The sequence below is a fragment of the Tinamus guttatus genome, unplaced genomic scaffold (assembly GCF_059628265.1).
Source record: "Tinamus guttatus ecotype Peru unplaced genomic scaffold, ASM5962826v1 Tinamus_guttatus_pri_ptg000489l, whole genome shotgun sequence".
Classification (NCBI taxonomy): domain Eukaryota; kingdom Metazoa; phylum Chordata; class Aves; order Tinamiformes; family Tinamidae; genus Tinamus; species Tinamus guttatus.
Genome location: NW_028289023.1, coordinates 3,475,482 through 3,492,726, shown reverse-complemented (window position 1 = coordinate 3,492,726; position 17,245 = coordinate 3,475,482). Strand labels below are relative to the sequence as shown.

General features: G+C 41.7%; 1 protein-coding gene across 1 annotated transcript in view; it reads right to left on the bottom strand.

The window, feature by feature from the left end:
- Window positions 1–17,245, bottom strand: part of SLC2A13 (solute carrier family 2 member 13) — a 124,180-nt gene that overhangs the window by 11,055 nt on the left and 95,880 nt on the right. The window contains exon 7 of the mRNA XM_088533223.1: window positions 12,318–12,443. Within this exon, the coding sequence (XP_088389349.1) occupies window positions 12,318–12,443 (126 nt within the window). The remainder of the gene's footprint in view (window positions 1–12,317; window positions 12,444–17,245) is intronic.

Below are 17,245 nucleotides of genomic sequence, written 5' to 3'. Positions count from 1 at the left end.
ACCAAGACTTACAATATGTTTTCCTACTTCCTGGTTTGTGGAGTGTGGAATGCTTGATCTGATAGAAAATAACACCACACAACACAGCAGTATTCAATATAGTGGTCCTCACTAACATATTCCTAGCAGATATTGCACCCTTTGGGTTTTGGGCTCATTATGGGATCGCTGATCCGTTCTGACAGGCTATCTCCAGGGAATTCAAGGGATAAGCTCAGGGTCCCCTGGAACACTCCTGCTGCTCCGCACTTAGGGTTTTATTTTTTCTTTTTTTTTCTCAGAAATTATGAGTCATCGGTGGCTTTTTTTTTTTTTTTCACGTTTGAGATCTCCCGGGGCTTGCGCAAAGCTCCACACCAAATCCCTGGTAGAGAAGGGGGAAATGGAACTGAAGAATTTCTAGCTTCAGTTTCCAGAACTAAAAGCATTTTGTCTTGTTGGTTGTACTGCCTTGCAATATATATAATTAAGATATTGAAACAAACTGTTCTGAAGATTATGATGCCCAATGCAGCTGTGTATGCTATGAAACAGAGAATTTTAGAATTTCAAAAGAGAAGTTACACAATATTTAAACTCTTTTTTTTGCCTTTTTTCACTGGACTTTACATACTTAATACTTACTGGTTTTAAAGTTCTTGTGATTATAACAGGTATATCAACCATCTGTCTGTCTGGTGTAGAAACATTGTTTTTTCTTGTTTTCATTAAGACAACTCAATTAATAGCCTAAAAAGTGGCTGAGCGCAAGGCCTAATCCATAGCCCAGCAAGGCACCAAGCTATGAGGTGCTGAGTGGATTCAATTTCTCAAGAAGCCAGTCACTGAGATGAGAACTGCAATGTTTTCTGTTTGTTTGGATGGGGAAGGGCAGGAGGAAGGGGAATTTTACTTTCTGTGCAAAATAGTGTCATGTGGCCCAGCCTCATTCTGGGCATCCAAAGACAACAGAAATTGTACCTCTGTAGTGAGAACACAAAATGATGAAAATGTAAAATGAGCACATACTTACTGTGCAGAAGGTATCAGTAGATTATTCACTATGAGAAGGTAACAGTAGATTACATACTATTTTTTATTGTTTAGTCACGAAGAGTAAGTAGTAAATATTCTAGGATATCAAGATGATAATCTTTCTAATTGTTTTTAGTGTTTAATTGTTGTGATCTTGTTTTATCAAGTTGTCTAAACACCAATATAATCACCATAACTTGCAACTATAAAATCAGAATCACTCAAAATTACAGGGGGCTATATTTCAATAGTAACAAAAATATCAAAAGCAGCTATTCTCAGCAACTTTCCTTTAAAATATTGCTAGAAGCCTGTGAGCATTGTGTGCACGAGGTAATTAAGACTATGTTATGAACTGCAGACTGATGCCAGTGTAAATAAGGGACAAATTTTACTCCATCAGTCAAGGAACTACAAGAGAGATTGAGATCAAAATGTTAGACCTTTGAGGTTGAGGAAGACAAACTCTATCTATTCTGCTTAATTTTAGTTGCACTGATGGGTAACCTCTGCCCAGGCTTGTGCCATTTGCACCGTGTTAGCAGTGCCAGCAGTGTTACCAAGTGACTGTCATCAGCACCTGAGAGTCATCACGTCAGTTAGCACTGCCAAACGTAACTTTAATCCCATGGTCAAAAAGACACCAAAGACAGGGAAAGCAAGAATGCTCTCACAGCTCAGTATCACAGTAATTTAGCAGAAATACTGACTGGAAGTTTAGGTGACTACCCCCAGTGAAGTAGGCTCTATTCTATTCTCTCATATAACCTTATTTTATTAAGTCCTCCTAACACTCCATAAAGCAGTAACACAAATTATATTGCTTTTAGTTACCCAAAACTTTATGTCTACAAAAGGATTGTGAAAAATACTGCTCTCATATTGAAATCTGTTACATCAAAGTGGCAGAGAACAGTAACATGTTAGTCAAATTAAAAACAAAACAAAGCAAAAAAACACCACCAACAAAAAAAACCCAAACTCAAAACACAGACTGGAAATGCTGACACAATTATCACAGGTTAATAGATATGATTGTGAATGGCAAATGTGAATCCGAAGTTTCTTTTTGAAGTGCCAATCCTAAAGCCACAGTTGGATGAAGGGTCCCACAAGAAGGAAACATGGGGAAGGTCAAAGCCCGCTGCTGCAGTCGCCCCATGGCTACTCAGAGGGCAGCTCATCTGCCCCCCATCACCCAGCACAAAGCAGCCCCTACAAAACTGGCACGGGGCAGAGAGGACTTTCCAGGGCACTCGCAGCTCTTGAGTCACATTAAAATGTGTTTCAGTATGTGCTAACAGAGAACAAAATATTCATCTCCTGACATTTCCTCCGAGACCAAAAGGAAAGTAGGAAGCACAAACACTTAGCAGAATTTGCCCTTTTGCTGGACCCGAGATGAAAAACCGCAAGGAGCAGAGGTCACACGTCAGCACTGCAGTCAGTGCCTCACTTTTTTCACTCTTCCCCGCTGTATTCAGTTCTTAGTTACTGACATATATAGAAACTTTCCATTTTTATATTCCTAGTAATAGTCTTCCTGGCCAAATCAAACTCCCTTTTATTCGAGCACTAAATTGCTCATTCAGTTCCTGCAACAATAATGGAGACACAAACATCACAGTCTAACTGCTCCCAGCCACTGTATTTCTAACACTGCATTTCAAATCCGTCTAGACTGAAAAATGAAGAACTTGTAGTTATTGTGTTGGATAATAATAATAAACCAAGAAAGGCTATTTTTAAAAATAGTCTTCTTTTTCTAGAATAGCCTTTTCCCTGCTTCCAGAAGGTGGCAATATCTCTGCCTTGAAAACTCACAGAAACTGCTGCTCCCCAAGGAAAAAGCAACACTCACCTTCCCGTCCAGGGGAAGCTGAATTAAACCAGCTGAATTAAACAACACAGCGATGCAAGGAATGACTCCTGAAGCGTGAGCCTGGCAAATTCACTGGAAAGCATTAATTTTATAATAGAAAATGGCCCCCAAAAATATTTTTTAAATATTCAAAGCTCACTACTTGGAATACTTTTTTCTCATGCTCAATTTGTGAGAAGAACTACATATATGGTGTCATTCTGCTTTCATTTGTGTATACGGTCACGAGACATATGAAATCTAAGGAAATACAGAATTGATAAGAGCTGCTATCTCTGTAATCTTCAGGTACTGAAGCCTTGACTACTACATGACAAGCTGAAAGTCTGGGATGGTATCGTAGAAAAAGCAGAAATTATTCTCTTATTTTCCATGGCCTTAATTCTACTTTACGGAAGTAAGGACTTTTGAACTACAGTTATTTTAACAGGAAAATGTGCAAAATGGGAACATAAATCATCCGAATCATAGGTCTTCTTAAAAACTAAATAATCATGCAGCATCTCAAACTCGTCTCCCATTTTTATTTATGCAAAGCTAACATGACAGCTGTGGAAAGATACAGAAAAAAAAACAAAAGAAAAGTCTATGCAAGGAGAAGTCTATACATCAATCCCCCGAAGCACCCCAGTGTTCAGAAATAAAACCTGCCATGTAATGGATGCCCATTTCTTAGTCTTTATTAACAGATGAGCTGAATTAAAATTGGGTCATGACTTTAAGGCAAATGAAGCAATAATTCTAGCTCAGCTCGCGCCAGCGAAGGATTGATGTCACCGCCTCCGTTCTCAAGGAAATGAACCACGCGTGCAGACAGCACGTACAGTAATTTATATGAATGGAACTCCTCAAACATACTGAATACAAAAATACTGAACAGTCCTAATGCCGAGATGTGCTAACTTTTATCTGTCAGAAAGGAAAAAACTATGAATCTCTGGACAAATCTTCATTGTTTTAAGAAGGGAAGAGATTATAATCTTTACTGTATTGCATGGTGGCATTATTCAAGTATTATGTACTATGGAATAAAGGAGCATGAAATATGAAATATATGGAAGCTGATAAAGGTAAAAGACTCTGTAAGACTGCATCGAGTCTTGCTGAATGCTCTGTATCAATTAATTTGAGTTTTAAATGAGTTGAATTTTGAGTTAAATTTGGGTTTTGGGGAGGGGAACAAGATCATTTGCCTTCTAGCCCCATCTCAGCTCACCAGAGAATGGTGGAAGCCTGCGGAAAGCTTCCTATTTCAACAGGATGCAAACTGAATTAAAATCACCCGAGCATCTTCTGGTCCCTGGACCATTTTCAAGTTAGGAGAGTATTGATTCAAGCATGTTCCCATTTAAATAACTGTAACACAATGTTTTCCTGACACAGAACAGCCTTTTAGGATATTCTACCTCAAGGACCACTTTGGCTTTTCTATTCCGGTTACATCAATGCTGCAGCATTTGAAGGAGTTGCTACAACAACTGGAGCTTACCCCTGTCAGAAAGGATCAAATCTCTCTCTTCTCCCTTGTTTGCTAAAAGAACAGCGCTTAAACAGCAATGTAGAAACAGGGTTCGGCAACAAAATGCAGTACAAACGAACAAGGAGAGAACAAACGTACAAAAGATGTTTCAAGCCAAGCAGACCTACTTGAAAATCCTATTTTGTGCCAGAAATAGCTCCATTTTGTCTTCAGCACAAACGAGGCATCTTCAGAGTCAGAACAGTCACTTCATAGCAGGATTGATGCTACTTTTTTGTCACTTAAAGAGATTTTTATTAAGTTTACACCAGGATCACTGTGTAATAATTTATTTTTAAAAGAAGTTAAAAACATGACTCCTCAAAGATTTTGGTGGGTTTGAAAAGATCAGAAAGTTAAAATTTCACTGATTTTGCTACCTGCTCCTGCATTAGCAAAAGTACAGACTTCACCTGTGATTGACAACACATTATTCTGCATCACATTATGCCTCTATTCCTCATATTTGCTCTTCCTTATTAGTAGAGATGGCCTTAAAATATACATACTGGATTTCTGAAGTTCCTCCTCTACCTTACATCCCTATCTCTCAAGAATCTCATTGAAAGGTTTGACAAAACCACAGTGTTTATGTTGTCTAAAATTCTCCCGTATCTCAGAAAAGATCTTACTCCTCAGATTTTGGTTGTTAGCAACTGTAATCAGTATCAGACATCTTTTTAATTTCTGTTCTCATGCAATTTACTAATTTACATTAGACATAACTATTATTAAGCTGAAGTATATTCTCTCAATCAGATAAAAAAAAGCAAAAATAGCAAGGTCAAAACCTTGCTCTTTCAGATTTCCACACTTACTGGCAACAAGTGAACACAATCAGAATTTAATTCCATGTGAAATAGCAAGTATTTTGTTTTGCTTTTCCTTATGATCCCAGAAAGAAAAATAAAACAAAACAAAATAAAATAAAACAAACTAAAATAAGAATTCTAAGGTCTGGTTCCTACTCAAGTGATGAGTACTTCAATTTACTAAGCCTTCAACAAAAGAGCTACAATTATTGTCCATAAAGGAATCCTGCTAATGCTACCGGTTATGATTGCAGTTCTTCTGCATGCTGTCAATATACATGCTGATATGAATATTCTCTGCATTTCACTAGTTCCTATAATCAATTTACTCCTTGCTGTATCTATGTATCCATATCATGAAGCACTGAAAATACATTCTCAGGCTTTAAGTGTATGAATATGCACATACATTTTTTGGCATTAACAAAGAACAAAGAGTAACTTTTGTAACTGTACTTGTCATATGGCAAAAGCATCTTTGTAAGATAGCAACCAATAAAACCAGGGTATAGTGAACTTATTTATGTCCTTCTCTTCATTTAAAGGCATCAAGAGAAACTCGATGTGTTTACAAAAATCTCATGTTCCTGAGAAAAGACTTTCCTGGTTGTTTTTACGAGTCTCACCTGCTATGTAATAGTCACCAGAGAGCACCGTTTGAATTCCGTATTCTCCGAATATGCACACGGCTGTGACAGAAGCCGGCCTGTCCCCGCGGGACACGGCCACGCTGCTGTCTGCAAAGGCAGCTCAGAGCCGCCCCGGCGAGCGGGGGCGCGAGGCAGGACTGCGGCTGGGCACGCTCCCCGCCACGGCACAGACTCCTCGCACAGGGAACCCCGGTCTAGCTGCGCCCTCCCACTGCCCACGTAACGGAGACCCCGTCTCTGAGACACCTGGCAGGAAATCACAGACTCATAGCCTGGTTGAGGTTGGAAGGGACCTCTAGAGATTATCCAGTCCAACCCCGCTGCTCCAGCAGGGACACCCAGAGCACGTGGCACAGGGTGGCATCCAGGCGGGTTTGGAAGATCTCCAGAGAAGGAGACTCCACAACCTCTCTGGGCAGCCTGTTCCAGGGCTCTGTCACCCTCACAGGAAAGAAGTTCTTCCTCACATGGAGGCGGAACTACCTGTGTTTCAACTTGCACCCATTGCCCGTCGTCCTGTCACTGGCCACCACCGAGAAGAGTTTGGCCCCATCCTCCCTACATTCTCCCCTCAGGTACTTGTACATATTCATGAAATCTCCTCTCAGTTTTCTCTAGGCTAAAAGGTGGTGGTGGAAATGGTGGTGAAATGGTGGTGGCTAGCAGCTTTATCGAGGCTCTGTAAGACTAACATTAATGCCTCTCAGTAGACGAGCACTCATGACCGGGCTGGTCACAGCAGGCCGAGCAGTTACCCGAACTCTGGCCTCCTCCTTCACTGGCCTTTGCATCAACTGAGAGAGGGGAACCTTTCCTCATATTTATGAAAGCCAGATTCTCCAAGAATCATTAAGCTCCTGTGGTAGGAAGATGTTCCTCTAATAAAGTTAATGAAACTGAGGAAAGCAGAACACTCAGCTCCTCTCCATTTATGGATTTCTGTTCCCAACTGGCCTCCTTAGGGGACTATGGAGACCTGCCAGCTAATTTTGTGGACAGGATTACTTCTAGGCTTGCTCTGATCTGCAGATTATGTTATTATTTCTTCATAATTGTTTACTGTAAAAAGTCAACATCTTTCTCTCAAAGGAAGACTGCTCAGAGCCACTCCTGAGAGCCTTTTAGCTCACAGCTGCAGGCCTGCTGTGGTCTTGACAATATAATCATGTCGAGGTTAATGTCATGTCAAGGCACCATTAGTAGCTCCTTTCCTTGCACAGTTATTCTTTCAGCTGTAGGATATTAATGGAATTTAATGTAGAAGCCTTCTGGACTGGCCTTTAGAGTTACTGCAATTGCATGGCCAGAAGTTTGAAGGCTTCCGAGAGCGCTGTGGGAGGAACAGCAGCTGTGGGAAGAGCCACATTTCATGTACTGCTCTGAAAGCACAGGACTGAAACCAATCCCCTCCATGCTCATCTCCAGCGATGATGCCGACTCTGTCGCTGATCTTTGACAGGACCCCTAAGCTTTATATTGTATTTTTTCCATTTCATTCTCATCTCTAAAACTGATAAGATGTCATTTACCAACTCTGTGGTAATTTTATAATTCAGTGTTTATGAAGAAGGGACCTCTTAATTTAAAAAACGGGGCTGAAGTAGAATCAAACCAAACATATGCATGTAAATACGTGCTTATGGGAGCACATTATGTGGAACACTCTCACGCCATTTCTAGCACGTCGGGGTGCTTCTGAAGTGCCTGAGCACTGATGCACAGAGACACGGTGGGACAGCTCACATGACGGGAGTGACACAGTCAATGGATGTAGACTCTTTAAGAAGGACAGGCCAGAAAGATGAAGACCCAGAGTTGCCCTTTACACGAGAAAGCGGCAGGAATGAAGGTAAATCTGCCTGGGGTCAGGTGAAGGGCAGCTTGTGGTGCAGGATTAGGAGGAAGGCCAGCACAGGTGACATTGCAGAGGGTGTCTGCTACAGACCACCTGATTGAGAAAAAGTTGACAGGGTCTTCTTCAGATAACTGGAAGAAGCTTCATGTTTGTAGGCCATGTTCCTCATGGGAGATTTTAACCAGCTCGGTGTCTCTGCTGGAGGGACAACACAGCAGAGAACATGCAATCCAGAAGGTTTCTGGAGAGCACTGGTGGCAACTTCTGCACACAGGTGATGAAGAAGCTGAAGAGGAGAGATGCTCTGCTGGACATCATACTTTTAAACAAGGAAGATCTGGCCAAGGATGTGAAAGGTGGGGATAGCCTTGGCTGCAGCCACCACGAGATGGTGGAATTCAGGATCCTGCTGGAAAGGAGCAGGGCAAAAAGCAGGATCACAATCCTGGACTTCAAGAAAAGACTTCCATACAGCCCTGCATGGAAGAGGAGTCCAAGAGAGATGAATGATATTCATGGATCACCTCCTCCAAGCTCAAGAATGGTCCCAGCAAGCAGGAAACCAAGCAAAAGCAGCAGGACACCTGCAGAGATGAACAATGAGCTCCTGATTAAACTCAAGCATAAAAAAGAAGCATAAAAGAAGTGGGAGAGGGACAGGTAACCCAGGAAACATATCGAGACACTGTCCGAGTATGCAGGGATGGAGTTAGGGGAATTGAAGCCCTCCTGGAGTTCAAACTTGCAAGGGACATGAAGGACAACAAGAAAGGCTTCTACAAGGACATAAGCAGTGAAAGGAAAACTAAGGAAAGTGTGGGCCACTGGAGCAGAGGCCCTGGCAATAAAGGACACAAAAAGGCAGAGGTCCCAAATGCCTTCCTGCCTCAGTCTTTACTGGTAAGACCAGCCTCCAGAATCCCTAAGACCAGACAAGAAGCCTGGAGTAAGGAAGACTTACCCTTGGTGGAGGAGGACAGGGTTACGGAAAACTCTTCAACAGACTGGGGATATGCAAGTCCATGGGACCTGACAAAATGCACCCACGAGAGCTGAGGGACCTGGCTGATGTCCTTGGAAGACTGCTCCCTACGGTCTCTGAAATACCATGGCAATTTGGAGAGGTTCCTAGGGACTCAAGATAACAAGTATCTCCCCCATCTTTAAGAAGGGCAAAAAGGACTGCACTGAGAAAGAAGACTCAGCCCTTCCTATTTCTTCTTTTTCTACAAACTGATCAATTTAAAAATATTCTTGCTAACTGTTCTGAAACCATCCTTTGTACGTCCCCCAGGCAGAACTGGAGGCAGCAAGATTCGCATATCAACAGTTGTTCTGTTGACCAGTTCCTTAACACCATGGGTACTGCCTGTGCCAGTGTATTAAACAAGACGCTCCCCGCAGGAGAGACAGGCTCATGTAGCTGGTGAAATAAGAAATGCCGACTCCTTGTCTCGCCGGTACGACTGCACACAACCACAGGTGTGCTGCGCACACAGCCAAGCGCATCGCATGGGACCCACGCTGCTTCGAGGCCTGACTTGCACTTGGTACAGTATTTCTCTTACACTCTCCCTCCCGCTGGGGCCACTGTGGGCTACAGAGTCCCCTGTATTTGAAAGAACCAAAATTCTATATCCTTCTTGGAAAACAGTTGGACAGTCTAATTGTCTCCCTGGGTTTCCATGACAACTGCTGCAACATAAACACCCTCGCTGGCAGCCACAAGAGACTGAAATCTCTGCTTCCTCTCCTCCATAACTTCCCAATTTAGAACATGCTGCAACTGTGGATAAATATGATTAACTATAAACATAGTGGTGGTGTCTAATATACAAGGCTGGCATTGGGGAAGCCTCTTGCAAATAAAAATACATTACGGTATTTTACGATAACAGTCAAAACATTGCCTTTTGCATCAGTGTTATCAAATACCTTGGGATCAACTGTGAACGGTGCAAAGCCGTAAATATATAAACATAGGAGGGAATTTCTGTGTCAGTTTGTGAAGCGGCAGAGCTCTGCCCTGATGCTTTGAGAACGCCCCACCTCGCTGGTGGGCTAAGGGCCGCCATGCGTCGGAGCGGCCGGCCGCGGCGTTCCGTGGCTGCACACCCATCACACACGTGCGAGGGGACAGGAGGCACCACGCCGGGGCTGCAGTCCCCATCTTCCCAGCAGCAAAATCACAGACAAAACTCAGGCACAGGAGCAGGGCAACGCACTGCACTGCACCGTCAGCCTGAGCACAGCAGAAACCCTTTCTCTGAATCTCTAGGGTCAGGCAACACAGTGAAGCTGCTGCTTTCGCCACTACCTGGGCAAACTGTGGCCTAACAAATCCCCAGTGAAGAGCCCAAGTCTCCTCCCCATCCTGAGCAAAGTTTCTGGCAAAAGAGTAGGGACAGATTAGGCAGATCAGGTCACAGTAACTGCGGAGGCTTTAGGCCCATTCAGTGAGCCCTGCACAGCACTAAACCACTGGAACACACAGCAATTACAACGAGTTGGCAGCTGAGAACGTAGAGTTATTAGATGCTCATGATCTCAGTCACCTTTCAATTTATTAAACCAGTTTCCTGCTGTAAAAACACTACGTATTTTTTAAACAACTGCCACTGTAAATCCAGCACATGGCAAAATCACTTTGTGAAAAGAAAGGATGCAACTTCAAGCATCGGTGCGAATATAGATTCTTCAACCGTATCTTAGTTTGTCTTAGGCACTTATCCTCACTGCGCTGGCAGAAAGACAGGAGTGATTCCGATGGCTCTGAGCACCAGCTGGAAATGTAACCGTGCAATTTTCCCTGTGGCAATCTCTGTGCTTGGAGAGGAAATCCTACGGCTCTGTTTTTGCTATAAAGTGAACTCACGCTTTGAGGAACCTGAGCTGGGGAGGATGGGAATACGAGCCCTGCTTAGCTTGGAAGTCAAAATCCACAAGGATGTCTCCCAGATTACAGAGATTACCTCCTGATTACAGAGATGAGGTGGAGACAAGATTAGCAATTAATGATATAAACACTACAACTGGAGATATAATTTTTGGAAAAATAAAAGCAGCTGTTCCACTGGTTTTCTTTTTTGCATTAGGATTTTCACTGTAACACTCACCCATAAAACAAATTGAAAGACGTTTCATTGTCTGGTGAAAGATTCTATTTTTTACCATGGGATTATTGTATAGTATAGAAATACTGTGTTGCACAATATGGAATGGAAAAAAAATCTTCTTTTCTACCTAATTTGCTCCAATAGGCTGTACAGCAGGGAGTGCTATTACAAATGAATCATAAATACAGAAGGATTACTGATGCCCACGCTTACTACATGTTACACAAGAAAACTGCCTAATGAATAAAGTTTGATTTATCTATCAATCACCCACAACAAGCTTATGTTTCCATTTATGCCTTACTGCAGGCTATTACGATTTTCCTAACCACAGAAATGGTACTTAAAACAACAGTGTGCATGAAACAAATGCAGATTTATAATGCAAAGACAGATCAGGTATCTGAGAAATAGGAGTACTGAGGCTCTAAGTGCTGCAGAGCACAGCAGAGTATTAGCTCATGTGCTAGGTGAGCGTGTGGAATAACGTGCAGTGGGAGACAGTCACAGAGCAGTCAGAAGGGAAGAGATTTTGTCATTTTCACAGTTATTTATTAACCAACAGTCTCAAAATTATCACAGTACTTTTAAAATCAGGTTACAAAGGAACTATCCTCTTCTGCATCTGGAAAGAACTACAGAACAAGGCATGCCATTTTGATGGTACTGAAAGCAAAAGAGGGCATTTTTAGCATCATTTCACGTTAACAATTTTATAACTAGCTGATATTTCCATTCCTTCCAAATTCTATCCAATATAACTCACTGGCACTCAAGCGCTGTGCTTCAACTTCTGAATAATAAACCTCACCCCCCAACCAAATCCCCCAATCCTCTAAGTGCTGCCCAAGGCTTTCATGGTGTACGCATGGCATGGAAATGTTACACTATCTGAGAAAGAGGCATGACATATTTTGGACTTTTCAGTCTGTGAGTGCATACGTCTTAACACTCCACATGCAAAGTATACCATGATGCTACTTTAAAGCAGGGCAACATAGAAATCTGTGGCTGCAAACCAGACTTCTGTTTTTTAAAACTAACTTTTTTTTTAATTTTAGATTCTTCAGTGAACAATTATGTTTCTTTAATACGCCAATATTCAAAAGATGTGTTTTAATTAAAGCATTTAAAAGAAAACTAATTTGGTTTTAAGGTTTTAAGTATATATCTAGGGAATATGCAACCTCAAATGAATAAATCTATCAGGGAAAAGATAATTTTCGGAATTGGTTGTGTGCTTTTGCCATACATTCCAATTGGCAGACTACACAGAAATGTGGGTACACACCAGGAGAGGCTTTTATTTGGAAGGTGTGTTAGAATTTAATTTTCCATTTTTTCCAATAGTATTTTTCTCCTCTAATATCTTAGAAGTACCATTTTATGTAAAAGCAAAAGTGTCCTCAACAGCGTAAAATAAACTGCCAGCAAAGCTTAAGGACAGAAAATCCTAAAAAGTGACATACCTTCCCCAAGCTGCTTTCACTGTAGAATCTTTATCAACAGGAATACACGAGGACTCAATGACGCTTGATTTATTCAATTTGTAGCAGAGACCACAGTCGGGATCTAACATACATCCATTGCAATAACTGAAAAAGAAAGAAAGAAGTACGTCAGCACTGTATAGTCAAAGCAATGGCTTTGAATGTGCACAGCCAAGGTGACGGAGACAAAACAACAGAAACCAGCAAAACAGAACACAGAGGCAAGAGCAACCATGAGGTGAGCATTTCCCTACATAGCTCCCTAGAATGCCTGAGAAAAGATCCTCCAGGACCAGAAACATGCCCTCATATTTAGTAGTCAGAGTTTGTCTATTTATGAACTACAACATTCACACACAAAACTGCACCTGAGCAGTCCTAAACAAACACACAAAAGCGTGTCTTCTTCTTTTTTCTCCACTACACTTCTGTTGAAGTGTGAGGTCACCTGCACATCTTTCAGTGATTCCTGATCAGACTGCAGGAGCCTTCAAACATGGAATGAATTTTGATAAAGAAACAAAGAAAAATTGGGGCTGAAAAGAAAGAACCATAGAGAAATAACAGGGAAAGCAGGATTTGGGCAGGCAACAGATGTGGGATTCAGTTTGAGATTATGGCACCACGTCTCCATGCTCAAGCTGCCCGACTTCCCACTACATTTGATAGACACAGGGTCAACACGGTCAGTGGAGCTGAGTGACACAGAGCAGCCAGCGCACAGGAAGGTCCTCCTGGGCCTCTGCATCTCACCGCAGAGGGCAGGGCCGATCGCGCCGCCGTCATCCCTGCCAGCTCCGCAGAGATGCCTCAGATTCCCTTGGGAATGGCCAAGAGCAGAGCTGCTCACACTTGGGAAAGCAAAGGATGCTCAAGGCAGTCAGAGAGTCACTCAAATGATGAAATCAAAACTGTGTGCTTGACCATAAACTAACTGGTTTGAGCAGCTGGGAAAGCGCATTAATTCAGAGAGCTTTTACTGCAAAATACGTTTGTACAGGCAGTTGAAATGAAACAATTTTCAGGAAGAAGTCAATCAAATAAAATTTCATCTGGAAGTGATCGCTATTTCTTCTCTTACAAGGATGGATGAAAAAATTATAACCCTGCTATTATCATTTATAAAAGGAAAGGACAACTCAAGTACTGCTTTGTAGAGTCTTAACTACATATTGTTAATTAATATTAGTATAGCAAAGGACAGCAACAGTTGACAGGAACAAAAGACTGGAAATGAATAAAAATATTTTCATAAATCATAACTGTACATAAGTATGTGATAATGATGTTAAAAATAACTAAAAAATGTAGGACCTTTTGATGCAATAATCCTTCAGTGTAAAACAGGATGCTAATTTATGATTGTCAAATTCTGGAAACCTCCCATTCAATTTCTGTGGCTTAACAAGCTTTTAATGACAAATTTCTCAGAAGATTCAGACTGCTAGCACATCCAGCTATATCCTATCAATTACAGCAGAGGACTTTTTTAGTCAACTGCATGTAAATCATATTTAATATGAGCACTATATGTGAAATATGATGCATTAAAGTGGTCTTTAGTCAGTAATCCCCTTTGGATACACTGCATCATTTGGACTATAGAGGAGGAGACATCAAGTGACAAGTAATGACTAATGAACAAATTTAGATCATAACATCATCAAGGCCATTTGAGATAGGAAACGAGAGCTTTCCCTTGCAAATTTACCTATCCAAATTCTCTTTAGCTAATCAGAAATGGCAAGGAAAAGGGTCTCAGAAGAATCTTTGAATTAATTAAATGCTAACCTGGAGAACTGCCTGGGCCATGATGCCCTTAAAACTTGAAGAAACAAAGAGAAGGAAGACTTATTTAAATACAATTTTTCATAAACATTTTTTTCGGGATTCAAGGTTTATCTAAATCTATTCTTATCAGAAGAAATAACAGTCAAATACACAATACCAGACAAAATAAGCAAGACACAAGAATTTACAAAAACGGCAATTTGACAGGATGGTATCATTTCCATGACACAAATGACAGAGCTAAACTCTGTATTGATTATTCTACTCTGCTGTGTTCTTTCCATGCATAATTACACGTAACGTCCTCTGCAACTGGTATCAGGAACCAGTCAGTTCTAGCACAGAAGGCATCTCAATCAGCCCTCCCACCTTCCCTCCCTTCCCCATTCAGTAGTCCAGGAAAACTCTAGGAATTTTGTTACTGACTCCAGGGTCTACCTAGGCAGCTGTGAGTTCAGCTGCTCCTCCAGCCTTATTGAGTGTAACTGAGTCTTGTAGGTGGCATTCAGCATTATAAAGGCTACTGGTGCTGAATGTCAGAGGTTGGCACCAAATGTCAGAGGTTATAGTCGCATATGATAGTTTAAATAATTTAAAGTGGTTATTTCCCACTGCTTAGTTATTTTTCACAGTTTTCCTTATGCTCGTTTTTCAGAGTGAAAAGTTAAATGACAAATACTAAAAACAAACAAACAAAAAAATGCCAAAAAACTTTGCCTTTGGGCTAGGATTTCCTATTATTAGCTATCCAGCAATTTCATACCATACACTTTGACCTCTGCTTTCAGAGACAAGACTAGCCTGTGTCAGAGAAAACCCAAAAATTCAAAATATAAAAGACATTTAAAGCCCTTTCAAGTCTAACTCCCAATGGACTTACGGTAGGTGTTTTGTAACTGTTTGACAATATTACAAAAAAAGGAAAAAAAGAAAAAAAAATCTTTACCAGTTACTAAATAAAAATGGTCAGTGAAGATATAGGCTGCAAGAAGCAGGAAAGATTTTTTAAAGAAGTCAAATAATAAAAAACTGCTGAAGCAGTTTTATTTTCTCTCTCAAAAAGTTAAAGTGGAAATAAAATATATATCAGAGTTTCAGGCTTATGATTCACTTTAGCCCCATTATTAGTTGCTAAATAGGAAATATTTACACAGTTCAAACTTGAGCACAGATTCTTACATGCTCATTGTGCTGTAGATAAATCAGGACACACAATACACCAGGAAAAGCAATGCACACTACAATGCTTATTGACATTTAAACTATCTACTACTGATCTCCTTTCTGCCCTGTAATATACATTCCTATCAGCTCTGCCCAAATATTAGACTGAATAATGAATCTACACTGATACTTATTCAAACCTCCCATGTGGAGCAGTCACGGCTGTAAAAGCTCTGTACCAGAAGTTCCCAGGGTGGCTACAGTCAGAAGGAAATTTGTATTCAGTAAGAAATGGGAAACGTCTTTCCTGCGCTTTGCCATGAAAGGTTTGTATCCGTGCTAAGCGTGTGAGATGATAGTGCCTTGGCAACGGACTCCTCAGAAGAGAAGTAGTTGAAAATTCTCAGACAGAATGGTCCTAAATCAGAGCCTGACAATTCATCAAGATTAGAATATCTGGCTGAGGTGATTTGATGCTGATGAAAGCAGGCAGCATCCCAGCAGAAAGGCCTTCTGACGGGCCTGGCTCCCCGGGCGCTTGCAAGGCAGGTCCCTAGGCAGCCCAACAGCAAGGCCATCTTCAGATGCTTCCCCCCACGCAGCAGAACAACAACACACAGGGCAAGGAACGTGAGGCTCCAGGCGGCCCCAGGCGGCCCAAGGCGGCCAGCTCCGCTGCAGGCCGGCTGCCCGCGTGCCCCGAAGGGAAGTCCCACCATCCTGGCCCTCGTTCCACGGACCCAGCAGCGCAGCGGGATTTCTCGGCTCCCGCCTCACTGCCAGAGCCAACGTTCGCTGTAAGTGGAGGGACAGTTCAGAGACTTGATCTCCCCAGACCACAATTCCCTGCTCTGATTCTCCCAACTCAGCCGAGGCCTCCATGCTCTCATGGCCCCTTCATCTGACCAGATGTGAATCTGTGGAGCCTGCATAGCCCAACACCGCTAACTCCTTGCTAGCAAGTCCAGGTTGCTCTGCCCTGGAGCAGTTGGTCCTACGAACCATTCCTGACACTGCAGACTGATCCCAGAGATCACAGTGCCCTCCTCTTCCACAGGAAATTTAAAGTATAGAGGCATTATTCTTAACTGCCTAGCTAAGTATTTTTTTCCTGATACAGAATTTATGATTTTTATTTTTCTTTAGTGCAATTCACTGTCTCTACTGAAGTTGATAAACAGAATGAACAAATTCTCTATACTGTTAAAGCAACCCTGAAAGTGTCAGTACAAGTTCTGCAATTGTTTCTTTCCCTACGGTTTCTCCACTGCTTAGAACACTCCGCGTGTCATTATATATTGTGCTGTAGATTTGTAGGATGACCTTGCAAGTGTGACTACCCTACAATTCTCAGGAGTCTTTTAATTTGAGCTGCAGATTGTACCTTGCCATCTTCTGCTGAGTGATTTTGCAATAAAAGACCTTTACCCCATGCCCTTGTTCTGCATTTCTCTTTTTGATGGATTATTTCATTTTTCTCAGTCTGAACCTCAATTTCTAAACTGTTCATCTCAAAATACTTCATGAAGCTTGCCTTCTGCTGCATTTTTAGCAACTTGCAACTTGTCTTCTCTATTATCTAGCTATAAAACTGTATTAATGTTACTATCATCCAGCTAAAGAAATAAAAACTGATCCTGATAATATATTCCAGACTATATAGTTCTTTCTCATTATGTAACACATTTACCACACAGGCAGGCTCTCAGAATAACAAAACATTCAGAAATATGCCTGTTGCTTAGAGATATTCTCTTTCCCTCTTGTCTGAGATTCATTGGTCTCATTAAGCATATGCTGCAGAACCACTCTGTGGATGTGAGCCAGTCACATGTGAAAATCTGATACATTCACAACATGCAAAATATTTAGCTTGTACCCTGACTGACTGTCAGCACTGGAGTGGGTTTGGCTGCCATCAGCTTGTGGATCCCAGTGCTCCTGCTCTGCAT